At 37.7% G+C, this 20,313-nt stretch overlaps 1 protein-coding gene across 10 annotated transcripts in view; it reads right to left on the bottom strand.

The window, feature by feature from the left end:
- Mybpc1 (myosin binding protein C1) overlaps positions 1 to 20,313 on the bottom strand; it is a 94,919-nt gene that overhangs the window by 32,295 nt on the left and 42,311 nt on the right. For 7 of the 10 annotated variants that reach the window (XM_069991210.1, XM_069991266.1, XM_069991232.1 and 4 more), the window contains 8 exons: positions 18,877 to 18,933; positions 14,228 to 14,394; positions 11,824 to 11,956; positions 8,877 to 9,001; positions 7,882 to 7,987; positions 6,216 to 6,382; positions 2,947 to 3,109; positions 1,051 to 1,157 (listed from right to left, as the gene is read on the bottom strand). In XM_069991210.1, the coding sequence (XP_069847311.1) occupies positions 1,051 to 1,157; positions 2,947 to 3,109; positions 6,216 to 6,382; positions 7,882 to 7,987; positions 8,877 to 9,001; positions 11,824 to 11,956; positions 14,228 to 14,394; positions 18,877 to 18,933 (1,025 nt within the window). The remainder of the gene's footprint in view (positions 1 to 1,050; positions 1,158 to 2,946; positions 3,110 to 6,215; positions 6,383 to 7,881; positions 7,988 to 8,876; positions 9,002 to 11,823; positions 11,957 to 14,227; positions 14,395 to 18,876; positions 18,934 to 20,313) is intronic. The other 3 variants (XM_069991241.1, XM_069991272.1, XM_069991279.1) reach the window with 1 other exon arrangement.

Here is a 20,313-nt window from a genome sequence, read left to right as displayed (position 1 = left end):
GTGAAGCACAGCTTTTGTTATCAGGCAGTCATTTCTATGCAAGTATCTTGCCTAGTGATTGCCTCTGGTTACAAGAATATAAGAAGAGTCAAGATCAAGTTGCCTGGAACTTTAAAAAAATATTTCCTTGTGAGTGGCTAACATCTGTAATCCTAGCTACTCAGGTGATTGAGATCTGAGGATCCCAGTTCAAAGCCAGCCCAAGCAGGAAAATCCATGAGACTTTTATCTCCAATTGACTACCAAAAAAGCTGGAAATAGAGCTGTGGCTTAAGTGGTAGGGCAAAAGCTTAGGAACAGCTTCCAGGCTGTAAGTTCAAGGCTTAGGACCAGCACACACACACACACACACACACACACACACACACACACACATTCATTGTAAAACTCAAGATTAAGATTACTACTTATGAGTAGTGATTAATATCAACTGACACATTTTTTATTTTTTTATTTCCTTTTTTTTCTTTTTAAACACTTTTTTTTTCCTGTCATTCATGGTGTTGAACTCTGGGTCTGGGTGCTGTCCCTCAGCTCTTCAGCTCAAGGTAAGCACTCTACCACTTGAGCCACAGAGCCACTTCTGGTTTTCTGGTGGTTAATTGGAGCTGAGCCTCATGGATTTTTCTTCCTGGGCTGCCTTTGAACCGTGATCCTCAGATCTCAGTCTCCTGAGTCGCTAGGATTACAGACATGAGCCACTGACACCTGGCTGACACATTTTTTTTCTTTAAGTATTGCATAGTTATTTGGTTTTTTTTTTTGTGATGGTCCTGGGGCTTGAACTCAGGCCAGGGTGTTTTCCTTGAGCTTTTTCATTCAAGGCTAGCACCTTACCACTCAAGCCACAGGTCTGCTTATTTTTTTTTTCCTTTCCTTTTCTTTTTGAACCTTGATCCTCAGATCTCACTCAGACTCCTGAGTAGCTAGGATTGCAGGTGTGAGCCACAAGCACCTGGCTGAGTATTACATAGTTTTGAATGCATACTAATTCCATCAAAAGCAATAGCAAACAAGATAGCTTAACAATCATTTGAGTTTTCTACTCACCGATGACATGAACTTTGGCAGATAAAGGAACATTGTAGGCATCTGGTGTAAAGACATATTCACCTTCATCTTCAATGAGCGCATTGGCTATCACTAACTTATGGATTCTAAAGAAACAAGAAGAGCATGCTTCTGAGACTCTGCAAAGCTTTATTTATTACACAAATTAAAGAGGCACTTCTTAATCTGATTAACTTGTTTTATGTAAGTATACACTTGCATGCATGTGGATGTGTGTGTGTGTGTGTGTGTGTGTGTGTGTGTGTGAGAGAGAGAGAGAGAGAGAGAGAGAGAGAGAGAGAGAGAGAGAGAGAGAGAGAGAGAATGTGAAACCTTAGTTAACTTTTTTATTGACCCATATTCCATTTCTCTAATTTGGAGTACATGGAATTATTTCTACAAACACAACCTGTTTATTATATATACAAGTCTGTTATTCTTTTTTCATCTCATTTCATAACTTTACAAAGTCTAATATGACATGTGTGAAACTAGCTGGGTTCAAGCCATCTCTCTCTCTCTCTCTCTCTCTCTCTCTCTCTCTCTCTCTCTCTCTCTCTCTCATACACATACAGAGAAACGTGTGGAGATATTATGAGATTGTGAAAGTACTTTGTATGCACACATAATTTTCTCAGTTTCAAGCTATTTTGGAAGTTTCCAGAATTCCATTTCATGACCTTGTAAGCGTTCATGGCCCAAGAATAAAATCTTGCCTAGTTTTTTGGAAAGCCATGTGGAGGTTATTAGTGTTGAAAATATTATGATGATTTTGGTTTAAAGATCTTAATTGGCTTTTATTTGCAATCTTGGAATTGGAAAATAACATTCTATAAAACAGAATGAGTTTGGCTCACACCTGTAACTCAGGAGGTTGAGATCTGAGTACCAAAACCAGCCCAGGCAGGAAAGTCTATGAGACTCTTATTTCTAATTAATCACCAAAAAGTCAGAAGTGGTGTTGTGGTTCAAGTGATAAAGTGTAAAAGCTCAGGAACCATGCCCAGGACCTGAGTTCAAGTCACAGAACTGGCACCAAAAAAAAAATGAAGAAAGAAAGCAAGAATGGGTTCTGATAAGCTGAGCAGATGAAGCTGACTTTATAGACATATAGCTGAGGAAAGCAGGAACAGAGAACAAAAATATTTCAAATTTCCTTCCCTAGTATAGGTTAAAGCAGAGGATACGTCCTTATGCTAACTGGAAATAGCATACTAACTAATAGTTGGCTGCTGTTTCTTTCTTCTGATTTCAGCTTTTCTGTCTGAAAAACATTTTGTTTGGTATGGTGATATAGAACTTCAGCATGGATAATTTCTTGTTGGTTTGGTCTGTTGGACCTAGTACAGAAGCTCGGCCCAAACCAAAGTTTCCCTATAAATCTGTTTCATTCTTTTATTTTATTTTTGTGCAGATATTGAGGCTTGAACTCAGGGCCTAGATGTTGTTGCCGAGCATTATTGCTCAAGACTAGCACTCTGTCACCTGAGCCACAGCTCCATTTCTGGCTTTTGCTGGTTAACTGGAGATAAGAGTTCCATGGACTTTGTGACTCAGGCTTGCGTTGAACCTCAGTCCTCAGATCTTAGCTTCCTGAGTGGCTATAACACAAACCTCCAGTGCCCAGAGGTTTCTTTTTGAAACATGAGGTTTTATGTTGAGATGGGAAAAATAGTCTTTGATCAGACAATACCGCCATACTGTGAGGGGCAGATATGATGGGTTTTGATTAGGACCATGTGTACCACACAGAAATCACATCTGTAACCGTGGGAAGCAAAGACTTTGAAACAGGTCATTTCCCTATGGGTTCTATCCAAACAAAGATGACAAAACCTGTCCTTTCAAGTGGAGATGCACATCAACTTTTTCTTGTGGCTCCTCTAGCTCACTTACCTTCCTTTGTGGACCACCTTTAAACGGTCACCCTCCTGAACGGGGAGGCCATTTTTAGTCCATTTTCCAGGTACGTTTTCAGAGATTTCACACTTTAAGCATATTTCTTTTCCCAGTTTTACAGTCTGATCGGTCAGCGGTGTTGTAATCTTTAGAGGTCTCACTGTGGGGATAAAAGAGCACCTTGTGGGAGCAAATCTAAGCTTTAGATGGGCCAACACGATAGCATGTCACAAGGTGCCATCAGTTCTGCTATGACACTTGTTTTGAAGATGAAAATTTGATGTGGTACAATGGATAGAAGAGGAAGGATGAAGGCTATGCCAATTTTACAGATGTTTACACCTGATTGTATTCCTGAGTAGAGCTGGGTAACGGGAACACACTGCACCCAGATGAACTGAGTCAGACAGGAATGTAGAAAAGGCACACATGCCCAACCCAAAGGTCCACTGTGACCTCCGTTTACCCATGAGATATAAGCCGCTCCACTCACCTGTGAGCTTACAACTCAGTGTCTGATTTCCTCCTACTGCCCCTGTTCATTAGCTACTCATTTCTGGCACCATTTATTGTAATATTCATTAACCATTTAAAGTGGATAAAATGGTTCCACGGTTTTTTAAATTTTATTTTTATTTTTTATTTTTTTGGGTCTGATCATGGGGCCTGAACTCTGGGCCTGAGCACTGTCCTTCAGCTCTTCAGCTCAAGGCTAGTGCTCTACCACTTGAGCCACAGCGCCACTTCTGGATTTTTTGTTTTTGCTTATGTGGTGCTGAGGAATCGAACCCAGGGCCTCAGGTATGCAAGGCAAGCGCTCTACCACTGAGCCAACTTCCCAGCCCGACCACTGTTTTTTTTAAAATCATAGTCTTTGTTTTATTTAATTTTTTATCTTTAAATGGATGCCAATTGATTAAGCAGTTTATAAATCAGTACATCTTGATCAGTGTTACCCCTTTCAATATTTTCACCTCCCCCCTCTCACTCACCTCTTCCTTTATTTTTCTTAATTTTGTAGCAGACACAACAAACTCTTGACTGCATTGTCTTCTGCCTTCTTTTTGTTTATCTACCCTTTTTCCCTTGACCCCCACCCTTATACTTGTTTTTAATGTGTCATTGACCAAGTTCTTTGAGTGTAATGCCCACAATCCCATTTCTTCTACAAGTACCATGGCTTTGATTGTAGGACTTTGTATAGCTTAGTGATTATTGTTTTTCTAATTGAAGTAAGCCAGACTCAAAGGCTCCATGGTTTCCCTCATTTGTAATAATTAGTATATGTTCAGGATAGTCCTAGAAGAGGATCACAATAGCTGAATAGCTATGTACATATGACCATATAAGATGATACTAAGCAAAATGAACTCCAAGATAAGGAGACAAGAAGATTTTCTTTGTTGTTGTTTTTAAAGTTATTTCTTTTGGGCTGGGAAGGTGGCTCAGTGGTAGAGTGCTTGCCTTGCATGCCTGAGGCCCTGGGTTCGATTCCTCAGCACCACATAAGAAAAAAGAAAAAAGCTGGGAGTGGCGCTGTGGCTCAAGTGGTAGAGCACTAGCTTTGAGCTGAAGAGCTGAGGGACAGCGCCCAGGCCCCGAGTTCAGGCCCCATGACTGGACCAAAAAAAAGAAAAAAAGAAAATTTAAAGTTATTTCTTTTTTCTTGCATTTTTTTCTTTTTCCCTATGGCTTGTCCTTTCTGTCTCTGTGCTTGATTTTGGTACCCTATGTATTATACATATGTTTACCTGAATTAAGAAAGGGAAAGGGAACAACAAAATGGTAAGACAAAGGACAAAGGGCAAACCAATGCAACAGTGATACTCACAAGACAACTATTGAAAATGAACTTTTCAACTTAAAGGGATTTGGAGGGAGGGAAAGTGGGTGAAAAACGAAGAGGGGGGTTAACAATGTTTGACAAAAAATGTATTCACTACCTTACGTATATATGTATATCACCTTGACAATAGAATTAAATTTAAAAAAATTAAGTGAAATCAGAAACAGAGATTAAAAAAGAAAGAAAGAAAGAAAAATGCATATGTTGGAAGTGGCACTGTGACTCAAAGTGGTAGAGCACCAGCTTTGAACAAAAGAACTCAGAGACAGCACCCAAGCCCTAAGTTCAAGCACCACGACTGACACACAAACAAACAAACTGACAAACAGACAGACAAAGAAATGCCTATGTTGCAAGCTAGCAGCATTGACTGCAATTGCTTCAAATGAATAGAACTATCAGGTAGGAATCTGCCTATGGGGGAAAAACTTTTGTTATGAAATAGTAAAGGTGCCACAATTCCTTGAAATATAAGTGGTCTATCTAGATTGTTTCTGAATAAAACAATGCTCAGATGTACTACAACTACATCAACAAAGAAGTAAGGAACAAGATTTTTGCATGCATACCAATTTCTGCATGTATATCAATCATCCTGCTATTTTATTATTTAATTCACATGGCAAACTTGAACACAATCTGTCATTGAGACCTATTAGAGAGTCTTAGGACAAGTACATTAATTCTGTCATGCCTCTGAAGCATATTAGCAAATAAGCTCTTATTTATCAACTGAGTAATAATGTTCTTCTCAGCTCAACTATAATTTCATATTATACTGAATGTCAGATGTTTGTTTAATGAATAGATAGCAAGCTAGCCTATGAATTAAGCAAACATTATGAGGATTTGTTATCGTATCTAAATATCTACCATCTATTTTTATGGTCTTGGAATCATAACTTCTTGGGTAACTTGCTGGTAGGTGATTTTCATACTTTCCTTCCAACATTGGTGCTCTACTTTTTAATTGTGTACTAGGTTCCATTCTCAGAGACTCCAACTGACCTATATAGACATTCAACTATAATGGCATACAATTTTTTACATTTGTGCATGTCTGTGTGTGCGTGTGATCATGTTGGGGCATGAACTCAGAGCCTCAGACACTCAGTTTTTCTCAGGGGTAGCACTTTACCACTTGAGCATATTCTACCTCCATTTCCAGATATTTGCTGGTAATTGGAGATAAGAGTCTCTCAGATTTGTCTGCGTAGGCTGGCTTTGAATCTCAACCTTCAGATCTAACTTCCTGAGTAGCTACCATGACAGGTGTGAGCCACTGGCACTTGGCCCACTTTGCATATTTAAAATGCTACCAGTAGAAACCAAAAGGCATAAAACTTTCATAGAACAGGGTTAAGAAGCACACCATCATTGGTAAGTCAATGTGCAAGACATCCAAGGAGATGTTACTTACAGTCGACACTAAGTTTAGCAGAGGATTGTCCGCCTGTAGTCATCACAGAGTATTCTGCACTGTCGGCCTTTGTTGCTCCTTCTATGATCAAAATATGTTTTTTGCCCTCAACTTTAATTTTGTATCTTGATTTTGGACCAGGGAAGATCTCTTCACCATTCTTAAACCTGTGTTGACATAAATTTTCAATCAAACAGTTCTTTAAAAGAACCTCCAGGAAACAAACATGGCTGGTCATCTGCATTGCTTTATCCTAGAGTCTTGAAGTGTTTCTGGCAGATCTTAGACACACATGAAGAATTCAGTGGATTAAAGACTCAACCTGTCTATCCAGAAATCTGTCTTGTAACAAGTATTGTACAAAACTATGCTAAAAGAACATGAGTCAGCTCTTCGTATTCAGTACTAAAGAGAAGCAGAATCTTAAGAATGGATATTACCCCTTTTGAGGCTTTTGACACATTTTAAAAGTTAGCTATGATTTTTAGATGAGCATAAATAAACTCTTATGTACCAATTCCTAGAGAATATTTCTTTCAAGATTGAGAATCTTTTAATTTTTAATTTTGGCTACTCACAAGGAACATGTAAAAAAGAGCTTTCTGCCTACCCAAGGAAATATATAGGGGCTGGGAATGTGGCTCAGTGGTAGAGTGCTTGCCTAGCATGCATGAAGCCCTGAGTTCAATCCTTCAGTACCACATAAACAGAAAAAGCTGGGAGTGGTGCTGTGGCTCAAGTGGTGGAGTACTACCCTTGAGCAAAAGAAGCTCAGGGACAGTGCCCAGGCCCTAAATTCAAGCCCCAGGACTAGCAAATACATACATACATGCATACATATATGTATGTATATACATATATACATATATGTATGCATGTATGTATGTATACATGTATTGTGCCAATCCTGGGGTCTGAACTGAGGACCTGGAAGCTTTTCCTGAGCTCTTTTGCTCAAAGTTAGTACTTGAAGCACATCTCTACTTTTGGCTTTTTGGTGGTTAATTGGACATAAGAATCTCAGACTTTCCTACCTGGGCTGGCTTTGAATCACGATCCTCAGATCTCAATCTCCTGAGTAGCTAGGATTACATATATAAACTTGTGATACCTGGCAAGAAATAGCTTTTACTTATGTTTACTTATTCACTTTTGTGGTATTGAGGACTGAACCTGGGAGCACCAGATAGGCTCTCTATGACTGAACTAGTTATTGTTAATTTTTTAAAAGCAATTGTCAATTTTTGGTCTAAAAATATTTTTTCTGCATTACAATAGCAATAAAATGATGAGGACTTACATGAAAGATTTAAATATGCTTTCCTTGTAAATTGTAGGTAAAGCATGGTGAGAAGACTAGTATAGAGATTAAGAGATACAGAAACTCCACTGCCTCTGAAATAAAACAGACCTGGATAACTGAGTGAAGCATTTATTAGTAAGTGTCTACCTTCCTACATCCGCACACATACAGATGTCTGAATTGCTCTTCAGTAGCATAATGGAAAAGAACCCCAAGATTATAGCCCGAGTTTAGATATCATCTCTATGAACACAAAGGAGATTATTTCCATGTTGATGATCCATTTATATTTCCTGTTCTACCACCTAGGAAACCTTTTTTTTTAGTTTATTCATCACAGACAGGCATCAAGAAGCTATTTACCATTTTACGTTGGCGTCATCTTCAGATACCTCACATTCCAGCTCCACTCTTTCCCCACAGAAAGCGTTCAAGTCTTCTAGCTGTTTGGTCACCATAATTGGAGGTTCTAATGTGAAGACAGGAGGAAAATCAAAGCCACGAAGTATCCAAAGCTTGTTTCGGGAATCCTAATTTGTTCACAGATGAAAATTCAGCAGCAGGATAGTCTTACCTATGGCTCATGTGATGGTTAATAAGAGGGTTTTTTGGTATATCTTTTCTATATCTGTTACTGGCAACAAATAATATAACTGGTAAGTTTTTTAAATTTCCTTAGAACTTAAATCAAATATATTATCATTTTGGAGAGCATATAAAAGATATAACAAATATCTTTCCTTCAGCAAAGAGGGTATCAGGTGGTAGATACTTCTGATGGAGGATGTATAAATACTATTTGTTTTGTTCTAGATGAAAGGTAGAGATTAAAGTTCAACTGTAATTAGAGGACTTTGTAAAGAAAATAAATGATACCTGGTTTCATTTGAACCCTCCACCTCTACACTCTCTTAGTAAATGATGATCTACTGAAGTTAAACACTGGCACACTCCTCATGCTACTTGTAATCAGCTAAGTGGACTTGGATTATACAATAAAGTTAATATTACTAATTTAAAGTTAGCTATCTAGTTATTGCTTGAGCAGTTACAACTAGAATAATTATCTTGTAGAATATGCTTGGCTTGAAGCAAACTACATGGCAGTTTTATCCACCAGTTATTTTTCCTCCCCTCAGGCTTTTCTATTCTTCAACAAGCCTGAATAATTAGGACACATGATCCCTGCCAATACAGAGAAGACTCCATGGTCAGCCAATCTACCAGCCAAACCAAACTCTCTCCACTGTCTCTGCTTTGGGCTAAGAGGGTCACCTTGTCTTTCATTCAGACCATTGCTCTGGAGAGAAGGAAGACCACTGTCTCCTGATGGCTGCAAGAAAGAGATTTCATTTTACCTCGTACAAAGAGCTCTGTAGAACATTTCTCATCACCAGCTGTCACATAGTATTCTGAGTCATCTGTCAGAGCACAGTTATTGATGAACATGATTCTTTCATTTCCTTTATGTTCAAAGATGTATCTAATTCAAATAAGAGGGACATAATCAGAGTCTGTGACCTGGATTTTGTTCTTTTCTTTATCGCCAGCAAATTTGTCATATAATTTCATAATAATTGAGAGCAAAGGATACAACTTTCGTTTTATAATCATGTTTCATGTGTTATATAGTTAACATCAAACAACAAACCAATTTTCACCTTTATGATACATAGCACATAAACACATTTATATAAGCTCTTATGTTTCTCTAATAATTTTCTTCTGTAGATGGTTTTCACTACAAATATAAAATCAAGTCTCACATATTTGCTGTTTAATGATAGCAACCTGCTATTGGAAAATAGAGTTGGTTGAGACTGTCATGGATATTTTTAACTCTGTATATTCTTTAAATGATCAATTCACTTTTAGTGGTCTCCACCCCCTTGATTATATTTGCTGATGCATATCTCATTCATTGCCTAGCCTGAAGGACACAGTAGGTTTTGTTGGGTGAATATAAATATTGCTCCATTGGAGCAATAATATGATCTTCAATTTTAACTGTAGGACCTAATCTCATAGCATAGCATGTGGTGGTCTCAGAACTGGCATAAGCACATCACAGATATTGTCCACTAAGAAAGCTTTTGGGTATTTAGAAAAAGTAAAGTAGAATCCAAAGACAGCAAACTTTAATTGTTTGTGACTTGGACTATGAGGAGAATAATAATAGGCTATGGGAAAAAAGTGGGTTTCACAATTTCTCAGTTTGAAGGCTTCAAGAATAAAATACTTTAACATGTTTCACTTAATCTAGCAAATTAAAAATTACATTTTCTACAGGCACTCACAATGTGGAAATGTCATTACAAATTCCTTTCCCCCTTATAATAGTGTATGCAAATAAAAAGTCACAATAACTAAATAAGATTTTAAAAATTATGTTTTGATAAATCCAGGCCATCATTAATAGACTTTTGGTACGACGGTACAAACATTATTAACACAAAGTCATTTCTGTTGGCATGACCGCACTAAGAAACTGGAAACCACCTAATTGTACTCCAGAAGTGACAGATTTCCAGGATTAAAGTCTCTTATCAATGTACACGTGGCTCTTGTTAACTTAAAACAATATATTAAAGTTGAAAATCTCTTGGGCTGAGGTGGATCTCTGTAAAGTAGTTTCATAATAGACTAGTGATGCTATCAGACATTGGGATTAGTATTTTCTCCTTCCTTTGGGAGAGAACCAAGTAATAGTAGAACACAGGCTTAGATCCGCATTTGATTACATCTCAATGTTAAACAGTTCTACTCAGGTACATGGCTTTAAATACTCAACAGTGCCTGACTTGCAAATAGAAGATATTCAGCCCTTATCAAATATAGATGCTATTTTGGAAATAGTACAAATCATCTAATTATCAGGTATGATTCTTAGTTGGTATATCAAGTACGTATCTCCAAAGAATTTTTAAATTTTATTTTCAAAAATTGGGAGAAGTCCAGGAAATGAAAACATGGTGGTGGCATTTGTTTTTGCTTTGTTTTTTGTTTGTTTGTTTGTTTTGTTTTTTGGGTTTTTTTTGTTTTTTTGTTTTTGTTTTTGTAGGTCATGAGGCTTGAACTCTGGGTTTGGGCACTGATGCTGTCTGTGCTCTTCAGCTCAAGGTGAGCTCTCTACCGCTTGACCCACAGCGCCACCTCTTGTTTTCTGGTGGTTAATTGGAGATTAAAAAGTCTCATGGACTTTCCTGCCCGGGCTGGCTTTGAACCGTAATCCTCAGATCTCAGCCTCTTGAGAAGCTAGGATTACAGGCGTGAGCCACTGGCACCTGACTGGTTTTTGTTTTGTTTTGTTTTGTTTGGCTTTTTGGGGGTGGGGGGAGGTGGCTAACAAACGGGTTTGCAGAAATGAGGAGAGGAAGGGTGAACAAATGCAGTCATGGCATTCAGTAAACACTATGTGGAAAATGAACTTGTGGGCAGGGATGGGAGGAGGAAACTGGGAGAAAGCAAAGGAAGCAATGACATTGTCCAAAAAGAACTGTACTCATTTTCTGATTTATGGAATGGTAACCCCTCTGTACAGCTCCTTAACTATAGCAATGAAATTATATTTGTTTAAAAAATTGGGAGAAGGAGCTGGGAGTGTGGCTAGTGGCAGAGCGCTTGCCTAGCTTGATTCCTCAGCCGCATAAACAGAAAAGGCCACAAGTGGTAGGGTGGCCCAAATGGTAGAGTGCTAGTCTTGAGCAAAAGAAGCTCAGGGACAGTACCCAGGCCCTGAGTTCAAGCTCCAGGACTGGAAAAAAAAAAAAAAGGAGAAGTTTCACAATGTTCCAAATGAATTCCAGCTAACCTGTATTAACACAGAACAATAATTAAGAATCACTTGAAACAGTCTAGCATAACCGGTAGTTTCTCTTTTTTTTGGATCCAGTCATGGGGCCTGAACTCTGGGCCTGGGCACTGTCCTCAGCTCTTCAGCTCAAGGCTAGTGCTCTACCACTTGAGCCACAGCGCCACTTCCAGCTTTTTTCTTTTTGCTTATGTGGTGCTGAGGAATCGAACCCAGGGCCTCAGGCGTGCAAGGCAAGTGCTCTACCACTGAGCCACCTTCCCAACCCCATAAACGGTAGTTTCATCTGCATAGCCAGTGATTTGAATAGTTCCAATACTACAAGAAAAGTGACTTAAACTTTTACTCTCTACATGTATGACTTCACATTATAAGAATCTAACCAAAATAATTCCTTTTATTTTCAGAAAACTGGGTCAAGCTACTCTTTGAACATTTATTTATTTATCTATGTATATTTCTATTTGTTATTTATTACACGCAAAGCCACTTACTTTGTACTGGGCCGAATTTCTTGGCCATTTTTGAACCACTTCACCTCCAGCTTTGGATCTGCCAGCTCCACGACAAACCTTACTTTGCCTCCTTTATCAATCTGATAGGCAGGATCAAGAATTTTTGCAAAAGCTGATCGATCAAAGAAACAAAAGTATGTTAATCTGTGAACACAAACTGTGTAAATTTACATAGTCAAACCATATATGAGAATCTAAAAAGCAAAAAGAAAATGAGAGTCAGAGAAGAAAAACATCAGGAACCTTCCAAACTACCCTTTACATTTTAGGATTGTGTTGACATATTTAATAAGCTGGTTTAAAATTTTAAGAAGAATTTACTTTTTTAAAAAAGAAACCTAAGGGGCTGGGAAGGTGGCTCAGTGGTAGAGCGCTTGCCTTGCATGCATGAGGCCCTGGGTTCGATTCCTCAACACCACATAAGCAAAAAGAAAAAAGCCAGAAGTGGCACTGTGGCTCAAGTGGTAGAGCACTAGCCTTGAGCTGAAGAGCTGAGGGACAGCGCCCAGGCCCAGAGTTCAGGTCCCATGACCGGACTCCCCCCCAAAATATCAATCAATAAATAAAAAGAAACTTAAGAAAAGAGTAGTTGAAGACACTTTAAAAATGACCCAATTCTTTGGAAATGAACCTAAATGAAACTGAACTATATGATCATTTCTTTTAATTTTCTAATATTATTTGAACCACTGGAATTATTTTTAAAATAGTCCTCTTTATTTTTCTTTTGGCTTGTTTTGTGAGAAACAATCTCACTGGATAGCTTAGGCTGGCCTGGAACTTGATACCCTTTTCCCTAAGCTCCCCTAGTACTGGGATTACAGCCATGTGCTACCACATCCAGCTCTATTTTTGAATTTCTATATCATGGTTTTTTTTGTCTGTTTGTTTTGGGAAATACTGGTGTTTAAACTAAAGACTTTATGCTTGCTAGATAGGCATACTACCACTTGAGTGATATATCAAGACCACAAATTACTGTTCATTATGGAATATGTACGAAATTCAGTAATTAATGGGATTCAATTCAATACCTTTGGTTAATTGAAATCGTAGACTTACCCAACTTTTAGTATTTTAGAAATTTGCCCCTAAAATAGAATTATTTATTTATTTATTTATTTATTTTTGTCGGTCATGGGGCCTGAACTCTGGGGCTTGGGCACTGTCCCTCAACTCTTCAGCTCAAGGCTAGTGCTCTACCACTTGAGCCATAGCTCCATTTCCAGCTTTTTTCTGCCTATGTGGTGCTGAGGAATCAAACCCAGGGCCTCATGCATGCAAGACAAGCACTCTACCACTGAGCCACCTTCCCAGCCCCTAAAATAGAATTTTAAAACGGCTCCTTGCATATACACTACACACACACACACACACACACACACACACACACACACACACACACACACACACACACACACACGAAAAGCCAATCTGGGAAAAACAGGTGTCTACATTGATGTTTGAGACTATGAATTCCTAGACTCAAGATAGTAATTTTAGGGGTTCTGGGATCATGGAAATAGTTAAGCTCTGCAAAACAAAACAAAACTACTAAATTAAAACAAGTAACTAGCTGTATTTTTTCCCAGCTATATTTCTCAAGGAATCCACAAGCAGTTTAGAAATAAAGTATAGGTGATCAACGTAAATCTTTAAATTGTCTCTGAATAACTAGTAAAACAATAAATCATCATAGGATTCATCTATCACCCTGATGTATGGTCAAACCAATAACTGATGATCTACTACAAGAAACTGCCAAGAACTTGAGTGGTCAACATTTTATATTTTGAACATATTCTTTCCTCTCTCTCTCTCTCTCTCTCTCTCTCTCTCTCTCTCTCTCTCTCTCTCTCTCTCTCTCTCTCTCTCTCTCTCTCTCTCTCTCTCTCTCTCTCTCTCTCTTTTCCACATTAACGGGAAAAAAAGTATTTAAAACCATACCACAGATCCCTGGGAAAAAGCACAGAAACTTCCCAAAAGTACATTGTGTGAGAGATGCAAACTCCCCATTCCTAGCCAGAAAGGTGGAGAAATAGGATGCTAAGCAGAGACAGAGAACCTCCTCTTGTCTAAAAACCAAGGCTTTGTGAGGGAGATGTGGGTGTGGTACAAAGCGTTGGCTGTCCATTCTTGGGAGGGTGGAGGGATGGAGATGACCTTCAGCTGTTCTACTATCTGCATTGCCACTGATGTTAGAGGCCATCAAAAGAGAGGGGCCCTCCTCCTGTTCCCCCCACCTCCCTTTGGCTTCTCCCTAAGCCAGGGTGGACAGGATGAAGTAAGGGCGTGAGGTAAAGGTTGAGTCTTTCCAGTTCGCCTGCCTTTGGTCGGCCTTTGCCACTGCACCCTCCTCCAGTGCTCCTCCTCCAGTGCTCACCTGCACTCTTCTTTTCCACCCGACGCATCCGCTTGAGCCTCTTGAGCATGCCCCGCAGGTCTGTGATACCATACTGGAAAGCGATCTTCTCATACTCGTTGGGGTTCGCGTTCTTCAGCAGCTCCCACACATCAATCTCAGGTTCCTCTTCCTGCTGCTTCACCTCCCTAACCAGAGAGAGCCATGGCCTCTTTAGTAACTGTCCTGACCCTTAGAGTAAAGGAAGCCCGGGGTGTGATCCTGACTTTTTTTTGGTGGGGGGAAGAGGGGATTGTGTTAAAAAGCTCTGTTTAAAGCCACCAGATAAGTCTATTCGCCTTACTTGAAGTCTTAGGGAAACTACCACCTGGTAGCTCAAATATGTACAGTAATGCTAACACTTTTCATTTTCTTATATTAAAAGAACAATTTTGGGCGGGGGAGGGGGAAGACAAGTATAGCTAATTGAGCATGAAATTAGAGAAATAGAATGGTTCTCATCTTAGATATGGGTTGTGAATTCATTTTGAAAAGTAGATTAAGAACTAAATACTTATAGATGGAGGTATACTATGTTCATGGATTAGAAAATAATGATAATAATAATAATAGTAAAATGAGAACTAAAAGAGTTGACTAATGGCTTGTGAATGAGAATGACCTCTTTTTCCTTACTGATGTATAGGCCAGTACAAAGACAGTATTTCAAGGCTTTGATTTTGACAATAGCATTTTTCCTAGCACATACATAATTATGTACATTACGCACTTTTCTTAGCTTTTATATTTTAAAAACAAAACTCTCATGAGGGATTTTTTAAATAATAGTTTTGTGGATGAAGATTTTTACTTTTTAAAAAAAGAAAGATGCTGTTCCTAGGATCAAGAGGGAGAGCATCTGGCTAGTGAGTTTTAGGTCCTAAGGTCAAACTCCAGTATTGTTTTCTATCCTCCATACCCTGGTTTCTCTAAATTGGTTTCTAAATTGGCAGAAGAGTGATGCAAAAAAAAAAAAATTCTCTCATATCATTGTAACATATTGTCTTGAATTCTCCCTTTTGGAAGTAGGATGAAGTTGAATTAAAACATGTAAATAGTAAATGGTAAAAGAAAAATTTAGAGTCCCATGAACGAAGGGAAAGTAACTTCTGAGGGTAATTATGGCCCCAAAATTTGATCACTACCTAAAGAACATATAGAAATTTTGAAGAACATATATAAGTAAAACTTTATAAGAATTAAAAGACATTTGTTTTCTTCTATTTCAAAACTTCACTATGACACTCATGAATAAATACTTTAGAAAAAGGAGCTTAGTATAATTGTAAAATGTAATTTAAATTATTTTCTTCATTGTTAAACAATTTTGATTTCATTTAGGTAGATTTAACTATTTATACCAGTCTAAACTGGAAATGTTACAAGGTGACTACTTACTGTGAATTATACTGATTTGAATTTAATTTCCGGAAATCCTGATTAACACATCTTATGCACTAGTGTGGAAATAGATTCATGTTGTTATGTTAGGTACTGATAAGTTACAAATATGTTTGCTTTGTCTCATTTATTATTCCTGTTTCAGATTTTCTTCTTTATACTCATACAAACTATGAGAGGGAAATCCTGAGTTGTAATAAGAGTAAAGTATACAGGAGAGAGAAGGAAAATATATTGTTAGCATAATGTTTAAGGTATCTTTAGGCACTCTAACTCCTAAACATCTAATTTCCATTTTACATTGCTATGTAAGTCATTTTTGCCCAAATGGGACAGGGGGTTCCAATGTTCCAAGGAAGGCCAATGTCTTGAAAAATGGAAGGGAGTGGAAAGTCGTGGATCCCTTAGTAACTTAACTTTGATGGAAAAAGCTAGAAAACACCATAGGGAAATGGGCCTTGATAAATTTCACATAGCATTATTTTGATCTCATTGAAATAAAAATATGCGGAAATTGAAAAGCTTAAATAAATTGTCCTGAAATTGGAGTGGCAATAATTTGCCAGAACCAATGAAATTTATAGGCTGAAGGTAGTCTGTATTTCATATATATCTTTTTAAATATTGGACAATTGCAATTAAAATGTGTATGCTTGTATATCTGTAATATTCTCTGTGGGGTGTTTACTCAATTTATTAATATTTGATTTTTTTGGTCACATGCCAGCCTGAACATGCCCTTAAACACGAATTATGCCATACATAGACTGCAGTAATTTGTATTTTGATTGAGGAGAATTACATACACAAACACTTCAAGTATCCTTTTGATAGTGCAAAAATATCAAACTATACAGAATATATGTAAGCTAACAAAAGGCACTTGTCAACTACTGAGATGTTCCTAGATTTATGAGGGGAATATTTTATGAAGGAAGCTAGTAATAAATTGGTTTAATTAATAGATCATAAAACCAAATACCTTCCTCATTTTCCATTGAAACATCAGGATACATGCCATCTTCTTTATCAACTTTCTCATAGAAGAGCAATGACCTCTTCCCTATTTCTTTCTTTTCCTTTCCATAAATTAATTGTATTCTGAATCACAAATAGAGACAGTCACTTCTATCATGGAATGTGAGATCAAAGGTCTCTCCAGTAGCATTTCCTTCACTTATCTGGAAAGTAACTCTACTTACCATGGTGGCTGCCCATAGCCCTGTCTGCATGCTTAAGTGATGAGGACAAGAAAATTGCAGATTTAGGATTCTTTTCCATTGCTGGGATAGACCTATACAACATCCAGAGTAATTTCATCTACATCAAAATCTCTATAACTTTATGATCCTTGTGAACTACAGAGCATTTATAGAAATTTTATGTAGAATAAAACTTCCAAGGATTTATATAGATCTAATCCCGTAAAAGAATACTTACTGCTCAAAAGATTCCTGCTTCATCTAATGTCTATGTGAAAGAAGCTGGCTTTAACCAGGGCAAGGAGATCTTTTTGGAACAGAGATGTTGATCATAACGATATTCATCTTGATGGGGATTTTTGTCAGACACTCCCAAAAAAGTAGAAATGGCAACCATGTATCATTACCACAATTAAAACACATGCAATTTACAAATTAGTAAGAAAACACATCACTTCTAAAGTTGTGATAGTAGATTAGTACAATATTAAATGAATATAGCCTTATGTTAGCAACAATCTAATTAGGAACCAAAGTCTTAGTTAAGAAAATGCAAAGCAAAGGAGAACTGAAGACACGTTGGCTCCTCATTTTTGTTTTAGCAGTAAGCAAAGAAGTTTATTGAACAATAGATAGGTCTATCACATGAGAGGGACGGACAGAGACACTAAGGCTGAATCCCTCCAAGTATTTGTTTCAAATTATTTTCCTCTAGGAACTTTGACCAAATAATTGCATTTCTTTAATCCTCCAAAAAGAACAATCAGAAAAAGACAATTAATAATGTTCTGTATTATATTTTGATAGCTCTCCCTTTCTCCCTTCCACACTCTCATTTATGTGTGTGTGTGTGTGTGTGTGTGAGTGTGAGTGTGTATGCTCTTTATAAATATATACTCCTGAAGGGAAAACAGATATTTTGCAACTGGAAGTGTCTATTTAGTTTCCAACTACTATGGGCCATGCCTTTTATACTTAATTTTCACACTAGCTCTGTTAAGTTGTTTCAACTGTTCACATTTACAAATATGAGAAGAAAGTCTCAGAAAAGACATAGATGACAAAAGTCACTTAACTAGTAGATGGTGGAGTTGAGATATGAATCTAAGTTTTTTTGTCACTACTCTCCCAAAATATATATTCATCCCTTTCTATGAGACATCTCCTGGATTCCTGAATTTATGCATTCTATACAGAGGAAGCTTTGGATATTTTTATTTTATTTTAGGGTTAAATAAATGATTGCAGGAGACCTCTTATCTTTTTTAAAGTGTCAATACATGTTTTACACAGGAGAATGAGCTTCTAGGGCAGGTGAGGTGTACGTAGTACTTCTTACATGGAGTCACAGGAGATAATGGTGACTCTGAAAAGACAAATTTGGATTTGGGTGTCTGCCCTGCCTGCAAAACTTGTGGGCCTGAGGGAGTAAGTCACTCAGCATCTCTTGACCTTTGTAATGAGGCATAGGTAGGTACACCTGCAGAGACTGCTACCAAAATTGAGCAATTTATTTGTTTGGTCAAATACCAAATACCAAAAGCAAGATGATGGAGATTTGATTTATTTAATCATGAGAAGAATCACGTGCCATCTTAAAAGTTTCTGGGTAACAAAGGAGGAGGCTACAATGCTTGATAAGAAATGTACTCATTATCTTGCCCATGTAATTGTAACCCCTCTGTACAGTATTTTCGCAATAAAAAATAAATAAATTAATTAATTTTTAAAAAGTTTCTGGGTATTTAAACCTTAATGTCTCTGGTTTTCAAATCTCCTCATACCCAATTAAGAAGACATGGGAGAACTCAGGAAACATGGAGAAAGTTTGAAAGCATCAGCTACAGTTTTTAAGAGATTAGTATGCAGTTACTTTTTCATCCTTTCTTAGTTGATTCTGTTATGTTGTGTAAGCAAAACACTTTTTAAGAAAGGAAAATTCCTTGAAAGGCATTCACATTAACTTGACTTCACTGGGCGGAGATGTACAAGTGCTGAGGTGCCTGGACCCCATGTCTTGGTTCTCACCTACGTTTCAGGAGACCACTAAAGTCAAGTTCCCCTGCATCCTCTTGACCTTCTCCACTGTCATTAACAAAAGAAAAGCAAAGCTGGGTTTAATGTAGACACATACATAACACTCTCCCCCAAACACTCTACATAGAACATATGCAATTTTGTACGACCACGCAAGGACTGAATCGACACAAACTATTGCTTTTCACACAAGTCACACTGGAAGTTCTTGGAGCATGTACTTGTGGAAAAGCAGCCATGAGAAGCTTGTGCTCCTCGATGATTTCAGAAGACACGATTTTGTAGATTGCATATAGAAAACTGCTTGGATTTGTGTTAAAACTAAGTAACACAAATGCATTTAAGCCAAGCAACACAAAGTACTTTGTTATTGCAAGTTGGGTAAACAAACTTATGTGAAAAGCAAAGGACTTTTGTTGATCTCTGTTGTGCATATAAGACAGAGATTGGCTTGGAGGACAAAGTGTACCAGGGCCAGATATATAAGTGCAAAGCCTTATATCAAAGGTAACTTCTTTATGTCCATGAATAGATGAATCAGATAGTGATATATTAACATAAGCATGAATGGAGCTGGTGCAGAGCTCTTCCAAAGATGCATTCCTTTTTGTTTTCAGAGGATTGCCCTCTATAATGCAATCTTTTCATTTTCATGTTAATAGCTTTTTAAGAGATATTTTTCAAAAATTTATCTTTGGGTTGCTGATGAACTTTTCAATTTTTTTAATGTGCTTTCCTACAGAGAAATGCATCTTCGATTAAGCATGCAGCCACCATTGTGATTTCATAGAAACTCTTAAAATAAAAAAGCTGTGGTGCTCACATATAATGGCACTACATATTTTACTTACATGTTTAGTTTTTTAAATGAAGATTTTGTTTCCTGAGCTTTACAAATGTTAGTTATGGTTTCTAAGGAAAGAGTCTGTGGGTTAAAAACAGTGTGTACAATATGTAAGTCATAAGGATTAAACTCAAGTACTGTGTTTCCAAAATTTCTCTAATCTAAGGTGTTTAGGGCCTTAGAGTTTGGAACGGTAGGTCATGTTTCTGTTCTGAAATATACTTGTATGAGTCATGGGGATAGTTTTAGATCTATGCATTTGCTAAGTTTGGGATGAGGGGAGAAGGTGGAAAGAAAATAATAGGATCTGAAACTTTGAGATTTTTGTTTTCACATTTAAAATACCAATTACTATAGGTGGGTACTTGCGGCTCACACCTGTAACCCTAGCTGCTCAGGAGACCGAGATCTGGGGATTGGCAGTTTTAAGTCAGCCTGGACAGGGAAGTCTATGAGACTCTTTTCTCCAGTTAATCACCAAAAAGCCAGAAGTGGAGCTGTGGCTCAAGTGATAGACTGATAGCTTTGAGCCAAAAGCTCAAGGACAGCCCCAAGACCCTGATTTCTAGCTCCAGGACAGGCAC

Source organism: Dipodomys merriami, unplaced genomic scaffold (assembly GCF_024711535.1).
Source record: "Dipodomys merriami isolate MVZ:Mamm:240054 unplaced genomic scaffold, mDipMer1.0.p SCAF_10, whole genome shotgun sequence".
NCBI lineage: Eukaryota > Metazoa > Chordata > Mammalia > Rodentia > Heteromyidae > Dipodomys > Dipodomys merriami.
The sequence above is the reverse complement of the archived record's forward strand: the minus strand, read 5'-3'. Positions and strand labels throughout refer to the sequence as shown.